Source organism: Cariama cristata, unplaced genomic scaffold (assembly GCF_000690535.1).
Source record: "Cariama cristata isolate BGI_N322 unplaced genomic scaffold, ASM69053v1 scaffold4893, whole genome shotgun sequence".
In the NCBI taxonomy this organism is placed as follows: Eukaryota; Metazoa; Chordata; class Aves; order Cariamiformes; family Cariamidae; genus Cariama; species Cariama cristata.
Genome location: NW_009607660.1, coordinates 2,195 through 21,250, shown reverse-complemented (window position 1 = coordinate 21,250; position 19,056 = coordinate 2,195). Strand labels below are relative to the sequence as shown.

At 42.0% G+C, this 19,056-nt stretch overlaps 1 protein-coding gene across 1 annotated transcript in view; it reads left to right on the top strand.

The window, feature by feature from the left end:
- Positions 1-18,672, top strand: part of LOC104156056 (homer protein homolog 2-like) — a 33,102-nt gene extending 14,430 nt beyond the window's left edge. The window contains exons 3-7 of the mRNA XM_009696801.1: positions 6,105-6,236; positions 13,070-13,162; positions 14,469-14,608; positions 16,146-16,302; positions 18,520-18,672. Of these exons, the coding sequence (XP_009695103.1) occupies positions 6,105-6,236; positions 13,070-13,162; positions 14,469-14,608; positions 16,146-16,302; positions 18,520-18,672 (675 nt within the window). The remainder of the gene's footprint in view (positions 1-6,104; positions 6,237-13,069; positions 13,163-14,468; positions 14,609-16,145; positions 16,303-18,519) is intronic.
- The last annotated feature ends 384 nt before the right edge of the window (positions 18,673-19,056 follow it).

The following is a 19,056-nucleotide window of genomic DNA, read 5'->3' as shown; positions in this document are numbered from 1 at the left end:
GAGGGGACTATTTTTACATCTCTTTTCATGAAAGAGGACAAGAACTGTATGGGTTTTGTTTGCTTTGTTGGCTTTTGGGGTTAAAAATGAACCTCATCGTTCACTGAATTATCCTGGGGATGCAAGGTGGTGCAAGATAAAATAAAAGCTATGTGCAACTGTAGAAATGGCCCTTTTCCCCATAAAGCAAGCAGCAGCAGCAGCGTGTGAGATACTTTATCCATAAAAGGTGAGTCTTCTGTCTGCCGAGGGAGCTCAGGTTGGGAAGTAAATGCTTCGGACTGCAGCAAGTCTTCTGCAGCTTGCAAGGCATCCTGGCATCTCCCTCTTTGCAGAGCGCCGATGAATCGCTGCCATTCCCCTTCTGCTCCTGCCTCCCGCAGAAATACATGATGTAGCTATGGGAGCTTTTGGAGCCCATTGATGGGTGAAATAGCTACTGTCTTGATCAACTGTGTAGAACAGAAACTCTTCAAAAGCAGTGGCTGGCCAGGCTTATGAGCGCTGTAGGGATAAAATGATGGGTAACCAAAGCAAGAGTGTGGTAGTAGATGTCCTGCCAGGTGTTACCTACTCTGTGCTGTGCCCTCCATCATGCACAAATGATGGAGTGGAGCAGGAGGAACAGCAAAATGGAGAAATGCTGCTCTTAAGATATGTTTACAATGCTCCCAATCTAGTTAATCCATACCGTCAGCCTGTCCCAGGTAAAGCTCCGTGTACAGGTGCAGCAGGCACAGCAAAGGTAGAACAAGTGCCATTGCTACTCTCAGTTTTCCCAGGCTTTTTTTTTTTTTTTTCCTAGGGACCTTCTCAAAGACTTAGCAGGAAGGGTGGGGAGAAAGATTTGATCACATCTGTGGGCCCTGATTTGTAAAACAACTATAATTAATCCTCCTGCAATACAGGTTCACTGTTTTGGCCAAAGGCCGTTCATTCTTTCATCCTCAAGTTCTCACGCTGCTGTGAGCATGTCTTTGTGCTGCTCCTGCTTTACTCTGTGAGGTGGCCTCAGCAGGGAACTCTCTTTTTTCACTTTAATAGCACCATCTTGATTAACAATGTGTGTGTGTGTCTTTGTAGGACTAGGAATGAGATGATCAGTTGAACACAATGATGTATCAGGCAAAAGATGTTACATCTAAGTCTAGAAGCGCTCAGCAGAGGTAGGAAGGATGGTAGGTAGCAAAGGATAGTGCAAATCATCGAAACAGTGGGTTAATTCTACAGGGGAGTTGCTGAACATTTGGGATAGAGGGAGAATTTCTTTGCAAATCTATCCCTGTGTCCTCATCTTCACATCCAGTGTCACAAGCCCTTCTGATTCATGTCAACTTGATAAACTGGAAGAACCTGCTGAGCCTGTGATAGCTGTGGCTGGAGGATTAGCAGTTTCTTTCCCTCTTCAATTCTGCCTTTAGACTGGGATACATCTTTACTGAAGATTAGCAGCCTGGTGGGTTGGGGAAATTAAATTTCACAAGGGCTGCAAACTGGAAAGCACATATTCAGAACTGTGAAAATGAAATGGGGCGGTTTTAATGTAGTGATTTCTTAATGAGTAGAACCTATGGCCTCAAGCCTTGGGACTTTTCTGGAGGTGAGGTTACTTCAGAGTAAGAAGTGATGTGGATTTAAAGGGGAAATTCCAGAATAATCCCTAATCTGGCACTCTTGTCCCATAATAAGAGGCCCTTTTCTGATTTAATTTAGCACAGTTCCAAAATATACTGACTAATATATTCCTTAGCTATTTCATAGCTGTTATTTTGGTCTTTTCCCAGGTAGAAAAGCTTGTGACAGGGCTGGCTGAATTGGCTCATTGTCGCCTTTGGTGGGTGTCTCATCAGAGGAAGTGTCCTGGCCGATTCCTGCGGCGTGTTGGCCCTCCTTCTCGGGGCTGTGCCAGTGGCTCTGCCAAATGCCCACCGTGATCGCTGCTCTCCTCCCCTTGGAGCTCAGCCTGCTCTCATCTCTGCTTTTCCCTCTTGCGAATCTGGCAAGCTGGGGCCGATGCCACCAAGGGTACGCTGTGAGCCAAGCCGGCAGCCCCTGTCTGCTGCTCCAGCTCCGCTCCCTCTGTGTTCCTGCCAGCCGGCACACACCTTCACCTTACGTTAACGAAACAGCGACTTGGGAAGGTGTATTTTCAGGAGCCATGGCTTTTCCCCTTTAGTGTACTGTTGTGATATGAGAAGTGTGGGAGGGGAACCCTTTAAATACTCAAAGCATCCCCTAAAAGAAGCGGCAGCTGTATATATATGGGCACTGCTCATATATTACAAGCAGCATGAGCTGCCAATACATTTTTTTATCTTCCGTGTGCTCGGGTTGTCTTGTGACCTCTCCCTGCTTGATTTATTTGGCAGTTTCTCTCCGTGGGAAGGCAGCAGGATGGGTGTGTTACAGCCTATGAATGTTCTGCTCTATGCCAGCTTATTTGCATTCACTTTTATCTGATGAATATACCTGGTGTGTTTTTAAATGTCTGGAGTAATTTCTGCTTGATGTGGTACTACCTTGCACTGTGAACATTCTTGTGTGTCATCTTCAAATAAAAATTTAGATCTGTCAGGGTTGTTTTTCTCCCAAAGGAAGTGAAATTAGTGTGAGATTTTGTTTGGCTTATGTGAATGTATTAGCAATGTTTGCCATCTGATATGCTTGCATGTAAATGAGAGCAAAGCCAGATATGTTTTCTTTTTTTAACTGCATGTAGACAACTCAGTCAGTATGATGAATGAGTTTATTATTCTGTAAGGTGCTTATTATATTATGCTCCTCTTTGCCTTTGTCTTTAGGGGGAACTCTTTAACCACTTCAGGGATCGATTGCATTTGATTAGAGAGTAGTTTGTCTTTTGAATCCATTATCCTGGATGAAAGTCTGCAAGTTTATTCCATTTTCTGATGCAGCCAGGATTGCACCGTGTGTGTATTATTATGAGTGAGGACCAAATGCAAAGTTATTTCGTAAGAGCCCATTTGAATTGATGAGTGGCCTTTTCTTACAGAATTATAATACTGGATTGCAGGTAGGGGTGGAAAAGAGCCTGCAGGCTCATCCTGCCGGCAGCAGCTTTCAAATAGTGCCCTTTCCCTTCTGCGCCCTTCCTTTCAGCTCCTTTGTCCTTTGCAACTTGAAAATTCTGGCTCGTCCCTTAATGAAAAAAGAAAATTTTCCCAGTGTGGTTGAACTTTCCTGTTGTGGTGACCATAAATGCTTCCCCTGCCTTCTGCCCCGGCTGGAGACCTTCTGCCTGGGAGATGGGGGAACGGTGGGGAGTACTTTCCTTCTGGTCTCCTGTAACCGAGGGTGCGCCAGCTTTGGGAGGGGGGATAGGCTGGATAACCTGGCAGGAGCGCTTGCAAGCCTCGCTTTTCGTTGTTCTTTGAAATCATAAAACCCTTTCTTTCTCCTAAACACAACCAACGTGATTGTTCCCTCGCCAACGTAGTGTCTCCGCTCTGAAACGATGACCAGGTTTACATGGGAGGTGCATGTACAGGCTGACGCTCCCAAAGTTTCGTGTTGAGGTGTCTTCCTGAGAGCGTGATGGGATGGTGGGGTGAGGATGGAGAGGAAGACCGGGTGGGTAAGTATGATGTACTCGCAGCATCCAGCTCCTCTGAGCTGTTTCCATGAGCTCTGATTTAATCTCCTAAGCTTCTACTTAGATTTTCACTTCTCTGTAAGAACTCATCGTTTCTGAAGTGCCTGACTGACAGAGGAGGATTTAAGGAAAAAAAAAAAAAAGAAAGGTAGAGGCAGCTTCCAGGCAGTTTCACTAATTGCAGCTTATTATAAATTTAACAAATGAACCGTCAGTTTTTTAAAGGTGTGTGATCACCACAACCTTTTCTTGGATTATGCGCTGGCTATAGAAAAAATTAACCTCTAAGGTGCTAAGCTAATGTAGTGCATTTCATCGCATACAGTAAAGTGTTCCTTGGTTTACAGTTTTCAGGCTTCATTATTCCTTTTATCACGTCTTTGGTAATATTGGACTGTGGTCTAAAAGAGACATTTGGCCTCGTTTTTTTTATATATTTGTATTTACTCAATGATTATTGTAAGAGATATGGAAGAATTTTGTTCTTCCCTGAGTCTGCTTCCAGTGAGTGAAGCTTTTGCCTTTCAATGAAACAGGTCATTTTATTAGTTTTTTCCCCACAGAGGTCTAATTTGATAGGCACAGTAGGACTGAAATAATGCTTTTTATCACTTGAAATTTCTGGGTATTTCATAGCTTCTAAAATAAATTCTGTAACTTGAGAAGCTAAACATTTGTAAGTAGTTCATCTGTCTGATGTAAGATTTTTAAAGAAGAAATATACATACAGCACTTTCCTTAAAGTTTTTGGAAAGCATCCTGATTTTTCTGGGTTGGTGGCAGCTTTTCCTCCTGTTCTTGTGACTCTCTGTATCATGCAATCCACGTATCATCATACTCCCTTTGCATTGTCAAACCCTAAAAAAAAAAATCTGATTTTCTTTTAATTTAAATCTCTGAAATCACACTTAGATTTTATATTGGCTGCATTTCTGTTGTGTAATTTAGCTGGAGGAGAGCACGTCTGGGCAGCTTTGCTTATACCTCTGCCTGTCAGCCGGTCATTCAAAAAGATGTTTTGGCTCTGAAAGCTGATGTCTGTATGGTGTGTGTTGGCCAGCACTGGTTACAGAGTCACCTCTCCTCCTTTCTTGCCCTGTTTATTCCCATGTAAAAAACAGTTTCAGAGGTACCAGCCACCTGGCCCTCCTCTGGTTTGATGCTTTCAGTGGAACTTTCAGTGGTAGGAAATGGGAGCAAATAGTGGGAAATAGCAGAAGGTGGTATGTTTATTTGAAAGTGATGGTGCAAAAAGAGGGAACCACTGAAGTTGAACAATTTCTAAGAAAGCAAATAAAAGCATCAGCAAAGAGGTCAGAAGTTAGGGAAGGGACAGAGGCAAGATCTTTGTCTGGTAAATTTAATTCACACTTTTTGCTAAATGTAAATGATAACTTTGGAAAAAAACTGCTTGGAATACATAGTGTATGATGTTGCCAGGATACTTCCTGATCATGTTAATTAAACTGTCCCACAGATTTGGCTTAATTACTGCGTAATTTACATTTGGAAGTGATGGTACACATTACTAAAGAAAGCTCCTATTCTGTTAGCAGAAAGAACATTGTACATGAATTAATTTCCAGGGGAAGGAGTCTCTAGACTCATATAATGATGTATCTTGAAAATCAAGTTAAGATTTTTTGTAATAAACTGGCATATATCTCATTCCTCTTTGCAAGATTACATTTTATGCTTGTTCCACTAAGTTCCTTAGAGATCTCATCCCAAGAGCCTTCCTCTTGTTGGCTATTTCTTAAATTACAAGAACCACTGTTGGTTTCAAGGTTACTGATGGTGAAGCAGATGTTAGTTAACTTGTGTGAAGTAGCAGAATATTTGTCTTGAGGCCCACATTTGATACTGCATCTGTGTTGTTGGTGATGCACTTCACCACCCTCCCAAGTTAAACTCACTATTAAGCTATCAGTTTTTCTCCTTGTCTTGTTTTTTGGGTTTTGTTTTTGTTTGTTTTTTTTTTTTAATTTCTGACATGTCTGTGGCATCCTGCTTGTGGAGGCCTGAGGCCAAATGGAGAAACGCAGAAATATCTCTTTGCTCTTCCAGTCTGAGGGCAGGTGTTGCTGATGGACACCCTGCTTGGAGCCCTCGGGCCATCCCAGGTGCCTGGCGGGGAGGTGGGAGTAGCCATGTGCCTTTGTAACACTGAAAAAAGAGGATTTTGCATGTGCATTTCTGCCAGGGTAATTTTATAGCTCGTATCCCTGCTATTGCTTTGAGTTCGATGACCTTCCTGCAGCCATGTTTAACTGCAGGACCATGGTAGTGGTTTGGAAAAAGAAGATGAAACATCAAAATTTCTGCATGAAGTGAGACAAGATAGAAACTGTTTTGTTTTGGGAAAAAATCTTTTGAATACAGCAATTTCCCGATTTAGACTGCTAATTGCTTTGGATGATATCATTGCTAGGATATGCATTTCTGATGTGGCTTCTATTTTTTAATTCTTTTTTGATCTGTTTTTAAACAGGTGATCATAAACAGCACCATCACCCCTAACATGACCTTCACTAAAACATCGCAGAAGTTCGGCCAGTGGGCAGACAGCAGAGCAAATACTGTGTTTGGTTTGGGCTTTCCCTCCGAGCAGCAGCTGACGAAGGTAACGGGGCTCACTCAATTTCTGCAAAGGCCGTCTTGTTTCTTACTAATAAAGAATTGCATATACCCACCCAACCTCTTCTGAGCTGCAAGCTTCCATGAGTCCTCTTCATCCGTGCAAGTTGCCCATCTCCTATAATTACCCAGTGTCTGTATATACAGAAGCAGGCAATATTGCGAACTTTGTAGTGAACACTATAAATTAAGTCTGACCGCTGACGATGGTACTAGTGAGGTGATCTCAACAGTGTCTTGCCCAGCATGGCTGAAAGCATTTGTGTGTTCAGATGTTTACAGAAACAACCTGAACTCCACAGTATTTTTTGGCATCTCCCTGGCCTGTGTGCTTATTTCAGCTGAAAGTGGCACCAAAAGGAAAGGGAACCACTGATATGCCAGGACTGTTGGCATTAGGGCTGCCTAATGTGTCTGAAGGAAGAGAGTTGCTGTCCCAGCCTCAGAAACGTGCATTTTGATGACTTGCTGCTGTTGGTAACTAACCGAGGTAAAGGAGTTGCCAGCCCCTAGGGCTTGTTGATGCCCTCGTTTTGCACATACCGCCGTTGAGGAGGCCGTCCTCTCAGGAGGCTCGGTAAACTCATCTGGGTTGAAATAATACTGCATTTTTGGCATTTCAGCTCAGTGGTGTGATTTGCAGCCCTGACCCAAAGCTGCTTTATCACAGACCTGAGGAGGTGGCAGTGACGGGGGATGAGTAGCCGGGGGGGGTCTGACCCCAGGTTTACTGGCAGAGCTGCATCACTCAGAGGGCAAACCTGGCCATGGCTTTGGTATTAATGCAACACTGCCCTGGACCAGGGACTGGCTACAACAGCAGGCTTATAAAGTCTAGAGCTGCCTCTTGTCATGAATAACCAGCAATTTAAAATACATCCTCTGTCGTTACATTAGTGGTCTTGCCAAGTGAAAAAAACCTACTTATCTAACACATAGTTGACACCTGAAGCATGGCTACTTGGCACTGGGTTTTGTCAGTTAACATTGTGTCCTTGGGTATGGCACGCAGTCTCTCCTGTTGCTGTCCTCTTGTGTGCTTTGATAAGAAAAGAATCAGGAGAACAGGATGATTCTTGTAGTGTCTAAAATAGCAAAGGCAGACCATTGCAATAGAAGGAGGACTTTTCTGTCAACTGAATTGTTACAGGAGTTTATTTTACTAAGTCTGTCTTAATAAGTTTTTGCAGTTTCCAGAGAATTGTATTTTTTGCAAGTATTTCTTAAAAGTGAAGCATATTTTACTTTTCACATTAAATTAATTTTGGACTTGGGGTGTCCATAAAGGTGCCATAGCAATAATCTGGTCTTCTTGGGGTGCTAAGGCCACCCAATCAATCACATGCAAAACTATTTTTTAAAAATGAGGTGCTGGTGCTGGTTATGTTTTATGATGCTACTCAAGTGTAGAGGACTGCTCATTTCACCTATGCATACTCTCCACTCCTGTGGCAAAGAGGTGTTCATAGTAGCTAATTAGTAGATGGGAATATGGAAGGATTAAGTTGGACCTAGGGGAATAGTTTGTTTTGGGTAACAAATAAGCATGATGCAATGCAACCTTTGGACGCCAAATGAAAGAATTAGCACCATTGGGTAGTAATTGTTAATCCTGGATGACTGAAGTCACACCTCTGCAACATGACAGGTGACCACATGGTACCTGGGTGGTGGCTGGGGTGAAACATGCACCATGCACCGCGTGGGGCAGGTGGTGCTGAGGCTGGCTCAGGAGGTGAGAGGTGTGACACAGCACAAGGTACATTCGCAGGTCCTTGCACCCTGACCGGAGAGATTTTACCATATTCTCCAAAACAGTCCAAACACATACTTGGAATAAATCTGATGCTGGTATCAGAAAGCAGCTCTTTAATGTTCATGTGGCCAGACTGGAGCCAATCTGGAAAATGTGTCGTGTGGGCACAGGGACCTCAGCACCAGCTGTGTTTCTTTCCAGATCGGTTTGCACATCTGTTTGCACTGCAAGATCTGCTGAAGAGCCCACTGCCAATATTACAGCCTTCTACTTGAGGGGTAAGATTTCCAAATCAGCAGAAAGACTTTTTCTGGTCAGAATATTGAAAGGGAGCTTAAGGGGAGCACTTCTGAAAGTGGCTTGAGACGATCTATTTTAAAAAAAAAAAAACCTGACAGCTATCTAGCTGGGAAAATGTAAGAAAACCTGGTTTATTACCACCATGCAAAGCAAGATATCCCTTATCATCCATGCTCCTCAGTTTCATTAGTGAACCATTAGTAAGAAAGATCAGAAATGGTGGAGAGATTACAGATGTATAAGTGTATTGGGAATAGTAAAATCAAGTTTCATTTTATGTTGATATCATTATACACTTATAAAAGATATAAATTAAAGCTTGCCAGTTTTACTGGAAATAATTGAAGCTTTTAGTCAGGAATTGGAAGGACACACTAAAACTCCGCTAAACCAGGGTTCAATAGCCCTGGCTTAAAATGAATAAATAAATAAATAAAGCTGAAAAATGTCTGCTGAAAACAATGAATAATAATGCAAGAGAAGAGGTTGGCACACCTAAAACTATCTGCATTTTTAAGTATATTTGTTGGCCTAATAAAAGATATTGCCTCTTTCTATTGCCTTGCTTCTCTTGAGATACTTAAGCATTAATCCATACCTATAGGGAAAAGCAGTTCAAATTAAACATGAGTCATTAATGAAAACGGCATTCAGTGACCTAGTAACCTAATTACCATTCACATTGATTGGGAGAATCCCAGGGCTTAAAGCTAATGTCCTACTCGGGGTCCTTTTCCCCTCTTGCAGGACGCGTGACCCTCCTTTCCCCTCATCCCACCCTGTGCCTCAGAAAGGTCTCAAGACATTATTCAAACATTGCTGCAGCCAAATCGAAACAGGAATCAAAAGAAAATTAATGGTGTGCCTGGATGTGATGAAGAGGCAGGGCTCATGCTGTAAAGGTAGTGATGTATTTTGTACATGGAGCAGTTAAGTAAAATTTCTATCATTCAGGATGCTTCGATGCAGACATGCTATCTGAGGAGCTGTAGGTAGTCAAGGACATAGGGACAAAGATTTATACAGGTAAGAAACCCAGTAAAACCAGACTTTGCACATCATAAAGTAACTGCATCCAGCGTCTGGGAAGCACTGGACTTTATTTCTGTGCAAGCGTGCGCATTGCGTGTGTGGTATTTGCCAGGCACTGTGTTGCAGGGAGAAAGCTGGAGGCAGAGCCTACCCCTGCCCCCAGCATGCAGCTCAGCCCCCCCAGTTCAACTGGCATCGGTGCTAGCAGTGCACTGGCTGTGCTGGAGCAAATTACCGGCCACTTTCTGGAGTAAATTGTCTTGTTTGCTGCAGATCTACCCAGTACTGAGGGCTCATCCAGAGAAAACTGCGGGCAAAGCAATGCGTGCATTGTGGGTCATGGCACGGCGGTGCTCCCCAGTGGGAATGTCACATCACCCAGCCTTCTGCAAACCGAGAGGGCAATGAAATATTTATGAGACTGCTTTGGGTGAGAGCAGCTGTTTCATCTGACACCGGCACAATTTGTCAGTAGGAGACATAAAATACAATGCCAGATCAGGAGCTTAAAATTTATGCATACAAAATAATGCTTTTTAATGTATAAAATGTTAAGAAGGTCTATTTAAAAATATATATATATTTCTCCAGGTGACAAGCTGGCTGCAGATTTGAACAGCCTTTAAATAATTTGTGCAATGACAGTAGCATCCTTGAGTCCCCATTAAATTTCACTGGCGAAGACTCATAATCAAACAGTGCTCATGGGTTGCAGCAGCCTCAGACTAAAAGGCTTCACAAGTGTTGGTAGCAGCAAATCTTCTCCATGTTGCAGCTTAGTCTCACAGCTTCCTGGGGCATGGGAAGACACGTCATATAATCCACGATGGACTATTGGAGTGGTGTTTAGTTGGTGTTTCTCCTACTCCAGTCTTTTTTTGGTAATTTTGGGGAACTCTACTCAAGGACAAGGGTGGAGGGATGGGAAGATGAAAGGAGTAAAGATGGAAGAAGGAGCATGAAGATTTTTTAGCTGGTTTTGGGTGTTTATACGTATGTTGCCCCTCGGGACCACATTTACCAAGTTTTCATTTACTAAACAGAAGATTATTTCACTTTTTAATGAGGAATTTCACATTTAAAAAGCATTCCCTATTGTTGCAATGCTTTGATACATCAAAGTATCAACGTAGATCTTGGAGGTGTCGCACAATTTTGTAGCATCAATTATTTGTCAATTATTTATGTTCGAGACAGAAGATATCTGTTACTGGAGAGAAAACATCTCTCTCATTTTGGCCAGTGATTAGACCGTGTGGCCGTGCCGTCACTCTCAGAGATGGCCTCGGGATCTGGATAGCTTCAGAAACGCCTGGTCTGCTCCTGTAGCAATTAGCGTTGGTAATGCTCCACAAGGTTGGGCTGTCACCACCACGCTGCTGCACTCAGAAGAGTAATCAAGTGAAAGGCTTTAATTTCATAACAAGCCAAGTGATCCTGTGTAGCTTTCAAAAATAGACCGTTAGTAAAATCTAGCAGGTATTAATTAGCTAAGGATGAAAAAGAAGCGGCGGCAGAACTCTTTATGGGCTGACTGTTTCCAAGTTTATGGGATAAACAAAACCCAGAGACAGTCTTTCACCACTGTGTCTGTTACAGCCATCTTTACATTTGTAACAATGATAAGAATGAAGGGTAATACTTTGACTCTTAAAGCCGAAGAGCTGTCACTAAAATGGTGAAAAATTCAGTTATTTGTACTTGTTTCTAAAAGCAAATTTGTTAAATACATGTGTTGGTAAACCAGAGACATGACCGAAATCTATTGTGCAATGAGATCATTATTGGTTTTATATTGAAGATTAGCTTTGCTCAGCCATATACAATTTTTTTATTATGGAAATGTGGAAAAATGTCCTTTTCTTCTCAGCTCTCATAATTTTTCACAGCAGTCTCCTGTGTGTTTTATGAAGATAGCTGCAAAAATAAAATTTGATGGATCACTTCCAATTCTTTTTGTCTTTTCATATTTCATACAGTCCATGAAGAACCCTCATAAATTTTTCATACTTGCCCATAAAGATTTATTGTAAAAGAGAGACTCAAACCAGCCCTTTACTATTTGCAAGAAACTCAAGTGTAGAACTTACTGTTGATACGGTATTTTAGAAATAATCAGTTTGTTATAGCTGTTTTTTCACAGCAGGAGACACATTTTGTGTAAAGTTGGGAGTTAAATCACTTGAGGCAAAAATGTAATGTAGTTGTTCCTAAGGATCTTTATAGTGCTACAAAGGTAATCAAGTCATTTGTGTGTGTAGTGACTGCACATGCCATCAGATAGCAACTGCTGCCATCCGAGAGCACAGACTTTGCATATGCAATTTCAGCTGTTGTATAGAAAACAGCTGGATTCAAGAGCTTGATCTTCATTCATAAACGTTGTCACAGATTGTAGTCTACACCCAAAATTTCACTCAACTTTGAGAATGTGATGGGATTTAAGAATGATGTATGTGTGTTTGTTGGAAATTTCCATTTGTGTGTTATACAAACCACAGGTGCCTCCACATGTAAATCCAGCTTTCTCTTAGACCAGTTGGAGAAGATTTGTTTTACCAGTCTTTATAGTCCCAGTATTTACTGAGAGCGAGCATGGTAAATACCTGCTGTAAATCTAAAAGTTAGAAAGTAAGATTAGTAAGTGGATAATGATTCTTCCCATTCCTTGACTATAAAATGTGGTGGGTTTTTTGTGCTTTTATTTACAATTTTGTCATAAGTGTTCTGAATTATCATGGCAATCCTTTCATTCACAAACTGTGCAGTAAAATACATCTATTTATATTTTTACTTCTAATATGTCTTTCCTTTCTAGCATTTCAAGTTTCTCCAGCAGACCAAGCTGCTTTAGCAGAAAGACAAAGTTACTCATTCTTATACTGGATACATCTTATTAAAAAAAAAAAAGAAGTATTATGCCTTTTCTTCCATCTTTGCAATCCTCCTTTTAAAACTTTAGAAATTCAGACACTGCTTAACCCTCAACCCTGACTGGCTGTGATAATACTTGTATTTCAAAAGTGCCAGACTGGCTTTGGAGCAGATGTCCTACAGCAACTTGTAGAGATTGGGATCGTTACTTTTCATCTTTATCTTTCCTTTCCCCTGCCTCTCCCAGTTTGATATAACCCTCTTACAGGAAGCATTTAAGCCTTCCCCTGAAGTCTTCTGCCTTTGTTTTTGCCAGTAATAAGAAAATCAGACCAGAAAAGCTGTGTTTTCATATGGCCCCATCGTACATTCAGATCTACCTTCTTCTCATTTTTTCTGTCTTGATAATCCCTTGCTTGCATCCTGCAGATGCACTCATTTGCATTCTTTAATTTAATTAACTTGCTCTTACGAATAGAAGACATTGGTAATTTTTTTTATCCAAACATATGTCTTTTATACTTTCAATTTTAATACACTCTCAACACCAAGTGAAACACAGGAGGGGGAGGAAATAAAACCAAATCAAACCAGGAGACACTAATAGCTCCTTTTTCTCCGTGGGTTTTTACAGTGATCAGCCAGAGCTACAGAGATGTCCCTTTTTTTGAAACACCCCCATTCCTTTTGAAAGAACCTCCCTGCCAAAGAATTTAAATGTTTTTTCTTGCCAAAAATTTTAAATTATCAAAATTAGTTGTTCACTTTTGGAGATTATGAACCATATAAAGACAGTAATCTGAATGGTTTAATAGATGACAAATCATTTTAGTAAGTATCTTTCATGCTTTTTCCAGTTTGCAGATAAATTCCAAGAAGTAAAAGAAGCTGCCAAACTAGCGAGAGACAGATCTCAAGAGAAAATTGAGACCTCAAGCAATCATTCCCAGGTTTGTAATTTAGCTTTAATACCTGTATGCATATAGGATAAATAATTTAAAGTTAAATTTTCTAATGGACTGTACCAGCTTCTGGCAGCAAGCTTAAAGTATATAAAATGAAGATTGCCAAAGGTAATTGTCAGCTGCTGCACATTAACATTGTCAGAGGAATATTTTTCATCCATCCATGCTTTTTGCCTTCATTTAAATCTAATTTTTTTCAGCAGTTTTTGAGCTGTTGTAACATTCTAGTAACAGGGAAAGCTATACATCCTTTCGTTTGTACTGTTACACATAGTTTGGGTCACTGGAAGGTAAGTCAGCGTAGTGCTTCGGCAGACAGTAAATGAGATTCATCGAGATACTTCTTTTTGTCACCTGTCTAATCTACTTTTGTTGGAGTTCGGTTTGCCAGTGGAGAGGCTGACTTTGTGGCCGTTGTGTGTCATTGCCTAGGTGTGACGAATGGGCAGCCGGGGTGTGGGAGCAGAGGCAGTGCTTCACTGAGTGGCTGGAAGAAGTCGGTGTTGCGTATGTGTACAATACACTTTTCTGGGTGGCACACCTTGATATAGGCAAGTGCCTCTGTGTCCAGGGAGATCTGGGTTTCTTAGAAATTGAAGAAGTTGAGCGTTGTCCCAGTCTCTCTCTATGTTTGACTGTAATTTCATATGCATTGCATTAGGTAAGAATGAACCCTGTTCAGCGGGTGTTCTTGGGCTAATGTTCGGAGGAAAGTTCGACGGATTTTGATCAGAGAGGAATTCAGATGCATGATCAGAAGAAAGCTGCTGAACACTCTTAGTCTTGCAACTGACACCCTGTGTGGGGTCATCTGAGAGGCTGACTTTGGATACTCCTTTTTTAAAGACTTTGGTCATGGCCTTTATGGTTCACTTTGCTCTCTGTTGGTGATCAGCACCAAGCAGTCTATGAAAGGTATCTCTTTGGAGGAGCAGTATCTCCTTTTTTTTTTTTGGTTTGGATTTTATGTGTTTCCAGGTGCACTGTGTTGTTTCATTATCTTAAAAAAACTAAACCTTTAGAAAACACAAGCCTTGCATTTAAAAAAATTATTTGAACGCTTTAAACTTCCATTTTGTGTATCATTATCATTTTTTCATCCTTTTTAAACTGATCAGCTTTGCAGCCAAGATGTAAAGGGTATGTGTTTGTTACTGCTGTTCTGCCAGGAGAGCATACACAGCCTGGGTCTCAGCCGGGTGGTGTGGGATCAAGATTACAAAGAAATGGTGTTGTGGTGTTGCAGGAGATGCAGGACACATGCAGTGTTCCTTTGTGTGTTGTGCTGCAGGAATCTGGACGTGAAACACCATCTTCCACTCGAGCATCTAGTGTGAATGGGACAGATGATGAGAAGGCATCACATGGTGGTCCTGCTGAGGCACATCTCAAGTCTGAGAATGATAAATTAAAAATTGCTCTAGCCCAAAGGTGAAGTTCCTTTAATACCTAAATTGCATTGGAATAGTGTGCTGTAATTATCTGATGACTAATGATATTAACAGAAATTATACAAATGTAATTGCATTCATTTAAAATGATGCAGCAGAATGGACGAATGAGCAGAGTTTAACAAGTACTGCCTGGTATCCAGCTGTGAGATATTTACCATTTAGTTTTTTTCCTGATCTAGTTCATGATGAAATAAGATCTCTTTTATTTTGCTGATGCCAACTCTTATCACCACCTTTGTTTGGGAAGTTTTAGAGCTACAGAATTAACATTAAAGCCATGGGGGAGCGATTGCTACTGATAACGTGTGAAGCCAATCTCTCTTCCTCTTTGAGTTTGCTACATTTACTTTGATGAAAATAGATATGGATATTTAAAATTATAAAAGGGAATTAACTCAACCGTAAAAAGTTGAAGTGAGAAATATATTTTCACCGGGCTGCTTAGAAGTCTTAGGGGGACATTTCTAAAGCTGTGGACAATGCCCCTTGAAGTCACATTTTTTGCTATTTGCTTGGATAAATTATTTGAAAATGCTGAGAAGAGTAATTTGCAGCCATAGTGAAAATACAGGCTTTGGAATATGCAAAGTTACGACATTAAAATAGAATAGTTTCCTACTGGGATCTTTCTTTGTCTGCCTCTTGCATGTGAATATATCTGTGAGTGGAAAGAAAATCTAACAGGATCAAGCTACTCTTAAAAAGCTGTTTAAAAAATAAGGCAGCAGCACCATAAGCAGCGTTACCCAGTGAGCAATTTTAAGGTTGCATATATTGTATTTGAAGTACGTCGTCTCTCTTTATTGACATTTCAATAGCATAACCTATTTCAAACCATAACGTTTGCTCGTTCCTCCCGCTGAAGACACCTCCACAGGCAAGTAGCTGCTAGCGTGTTTTTTTTCAAACCCTTCCTTCCATTCACTCTCTAATCTTGTGCTCTACGCTGCAGCTTGAAGCTTTGGGGAATGAGTAGTTTAATTCTTCAGCATTATGCAACACTTTTATATTTAAGACTGAGCATTAAAAAAAAATCAAATATAGGTAGTGTCAACCCCCTGACATCTTCTGTTCTTAATTATTGTACCATCTGCAAATGTTGTGGAGTCGCTTTGTTGCACGGGTACCACGTCCCCAGGCCTGCCCTGCAGCGGGTGCGCAGCTCTGGAGGTGGGCACAGGGCGCCAGAGTAAAGCCCCTGTTTGCAAATAGTGGAGATCCCAGCTGTCAGCTTAACCCTACAGCCTGCTTTGACAGCAGGACTTTTGTTCCAGACACACAGGTCACTGTCGCTGGAGTTGAAAGATCCCTTCGTTTTGGCAGAGACAGGCAAATTGAGGCTTATGTTCTCCTTAGGCAGGCAGTGGCTAAAGACCTACACCTGAGTATTCTTGATCTTGTAACGAGTTATTGGTAAACACACACCAGGGGTGGATGAGTTTGCAGTCAGGTAAAGAATAATGATACGCAGGATTATAAGGTGAAGCCACCTAATGGCGTCCTGTTCTTCTCAGTTCATCCAATGTGAAGAAGTGGGAGACGGAGCTGCAGACGCTGCGGGAGAGCAACGCCCGGCTGAGCACGGCGCTGCAGGAGTCCGCCGCCAGCATCGAGCACTGGAAGAAGCAGTTCTCAGCCTGCAAGGAGGAAAACGACCAGCTCAGGAGCAAGGTAGTAGAGCATACCCACAGGAGAGCCATCTCTTCCAGTTAGCTGCTCCTGCCATTGCTCTTTCTCTTGGATTTCTGCTGCTTTATCTCTGTGTGTGTTAGGAGAAGGATTTTGTCTTTGAAAGGGAGGTGGACGGGGTGGGGTACGGGAGCTGCTGCTGCCTGCACACAGCAGGCAGGGAAGTTCAAAGGGCTGGGGATCAGCGGGAGGACTGGTGCTGCCGCATCAAGTGAAGCTCCCTGCCTCTTGACTTGGGAGACTTGGTGTCAGCAAGGGCTGCTGGCCGGAGTGATAAACCAGAAAGGTTTTATAAGTGGGATTACTATTGCAATACCCCTTTCAAAGCTCACTGAAGTACTACCAGATGCTGAATGAGCAGAAGGCATGGTTATGGCCTGGTTACCCACAGGAAACCCAAGCTGAGAACCACTCAGTATTAGAAGCAAATCCAGGTGGTGGGCAGGGGAATGAGGACGTGAGTTACGTCCTCAGCACTGCGGGCTGTGAGCTGGGTCCTCCAGCGCTGATGCCAGGTACATCTCATCCAGAAACCTGCCGAGAGGCATCGTCAAAAGCCTAATTCGGAAGTTTAAATTTTTAAGGTCTCCTCTTAGAGTAGTCGTTGGTACTGTCCCTCAAATAATACTGTGCTATCTGTGACAGCCCCACACACGGCTGGCACCAACCTGGGCACCAGGGAGCCTGTTTTCCATCAGCACTGCTTGCAGGGATAATTTCGCTCTGTTCACCTTGAATATCTTTGTAAAAGCTGGATCCTTTTGCTGCTGACTTAGATGGATCACTGGGATGTTTGGAGTAGAGATCAGATTGTATCAGTCTGGTGGGGGTTGGGGTTTTTTTGGTTTAGTGTTTGTTTTCAGAGAGGGAAGGAATTTCATATTTTTTTGAGTTTCACTAGGCTGCGAATAGTATTTCAGTGTTGGAGATGGCCTGGATTGTCTGTTGGCACTGAAAATCCACGTGGAGCAACCTTTTGCTGAGGCAGATACTCGCTATCTATTCACATGTATTTTAGGTGTGCATAGTGATAATTCAGAGATCAAACCAGAGTTGTATTAACTGATGTTACATTAACAAGTTAATACTAGTTGTTACATGATTCGGGTTCCTATATCCAGTCTCTTTTGGATAGGGGAGAAGTGAGAGACTGGAACAGTATGTTATAAGAAAATCTCATACTTTGCAGCGTAGTTTTTACTTTTCTATACTGTTGCAGAGAAAAGTTGTTCTCATTAACATTAGCTGATGAAACATGCCACATCTCAGTAGCTGTAGCTTAAATATGAAGAGATTATCAAAACATTGCCTTACTACAGCTGCAAAGTCATTATATTGGTGGCTAGCCAGACTGTGCAGCAGCACTGTCTGTATAATGTGCTGTCTTTTTCTACACAGAAAGGTTTTCTGAGCTTTTCCCCTAAGTAGGTTCCTTGCTTGGTGCTCACGCTGCACCACTGCAGCGCCCTGGGAAACTCCTTCTCCTTTGTTAATTGGGTCAGAATTTTTTGCATATTGCTTTACCTTCCAATGAGGGAAGTTATAATCCCAAAGCAACATAAAGCTGAGAATTAAAGTACATACTTTAATGAGCTGGCCCGTCAGCCTGTGGGAAGTGCCTCTCCTGGGAGCTAAGTCCAGAGCTGGCAGGAGGAGGTATGGAGAGAGCAAAGCACATCCCTGGGCGAGAGAACAAAGCGGCATACGTTGCTCTGAACTGGTTCTCCTCCCAAAGTTTTGATGTTGTGTCCCTCGTACTCCAGCTAGAATAATAACCTCCCTGAGGAGGCAAAGCTGGGATTGCTGGAGAGATTTCTTCTCCTTGCTGCTTTAAGAAAACCCATCCCTTATAGTCTGGAGTTGGTTTCAGAGAAGTGAGGTGCAGATTTAATCCCCAGTTCCACTTATTTTAGCAGCTCAGTGTTTTGTGCATTCCTGAGTACTTATATGAGACACTGTACAAAAGAGAATAAACACAGTTTCAGGGCTTCCTAGTGGATGTGTGAATTGGCTCTTTTTAAGTGATAATTTCATTGCAGTGAATCAAGTGCTATGATTTAGGAAACAGATCCATGACAAATTAAAATTGTCTGTGCTTCCCTCTGTTCAGTGGAGCAATGCCCATTTACATCAGCTGTGTTCTGCCCCAGATTTTCAGAAATTTGAAAAATTTCACCTTATGTCTGACATTTCTTAAAGATTGAAGAACTGGAGGAACAATGCAATGAAATAAATAAAGAAAAGGAAAGAAATGCACAACTGAGTAGACGTCTCCAGGAACTGGAAACAGAACTTCAGGACAAAGAGCTGGTAAGTGGCCTGAACACAGAAATGGCATCCTTTACAGTTTGAGTGAGTCTGTCTGCTTCTCACTTGGGGTGTAGATTTATGGACTGGCTCATCTACAACCAGAAGCAGCCCGATGTCTCAGGGTGTTGCCTGTTTCTAGATTCTTCACGTACAGCTCCTTAGCAACAGTTTGACAGAGTTCCTCAGTCTCAGTTTCATGATGTGTGATGCGCTGTGACAGCACACTTTAATTTGGCAGTGGTTAACAAACATGCTACTTTTATGTATACAACACTTTATTCCTAATAGAGGAGCTAGAGTGGTGAAACTTGTTGCCCAAAGCCAGACAGATGTATGCTGAGAAGAGTTTCATTTGCCAGTCCCCATGCCCTGAATTCCCATAGACATCAGGACCATCATTAAAAAGACATAATTTACAAAATAACT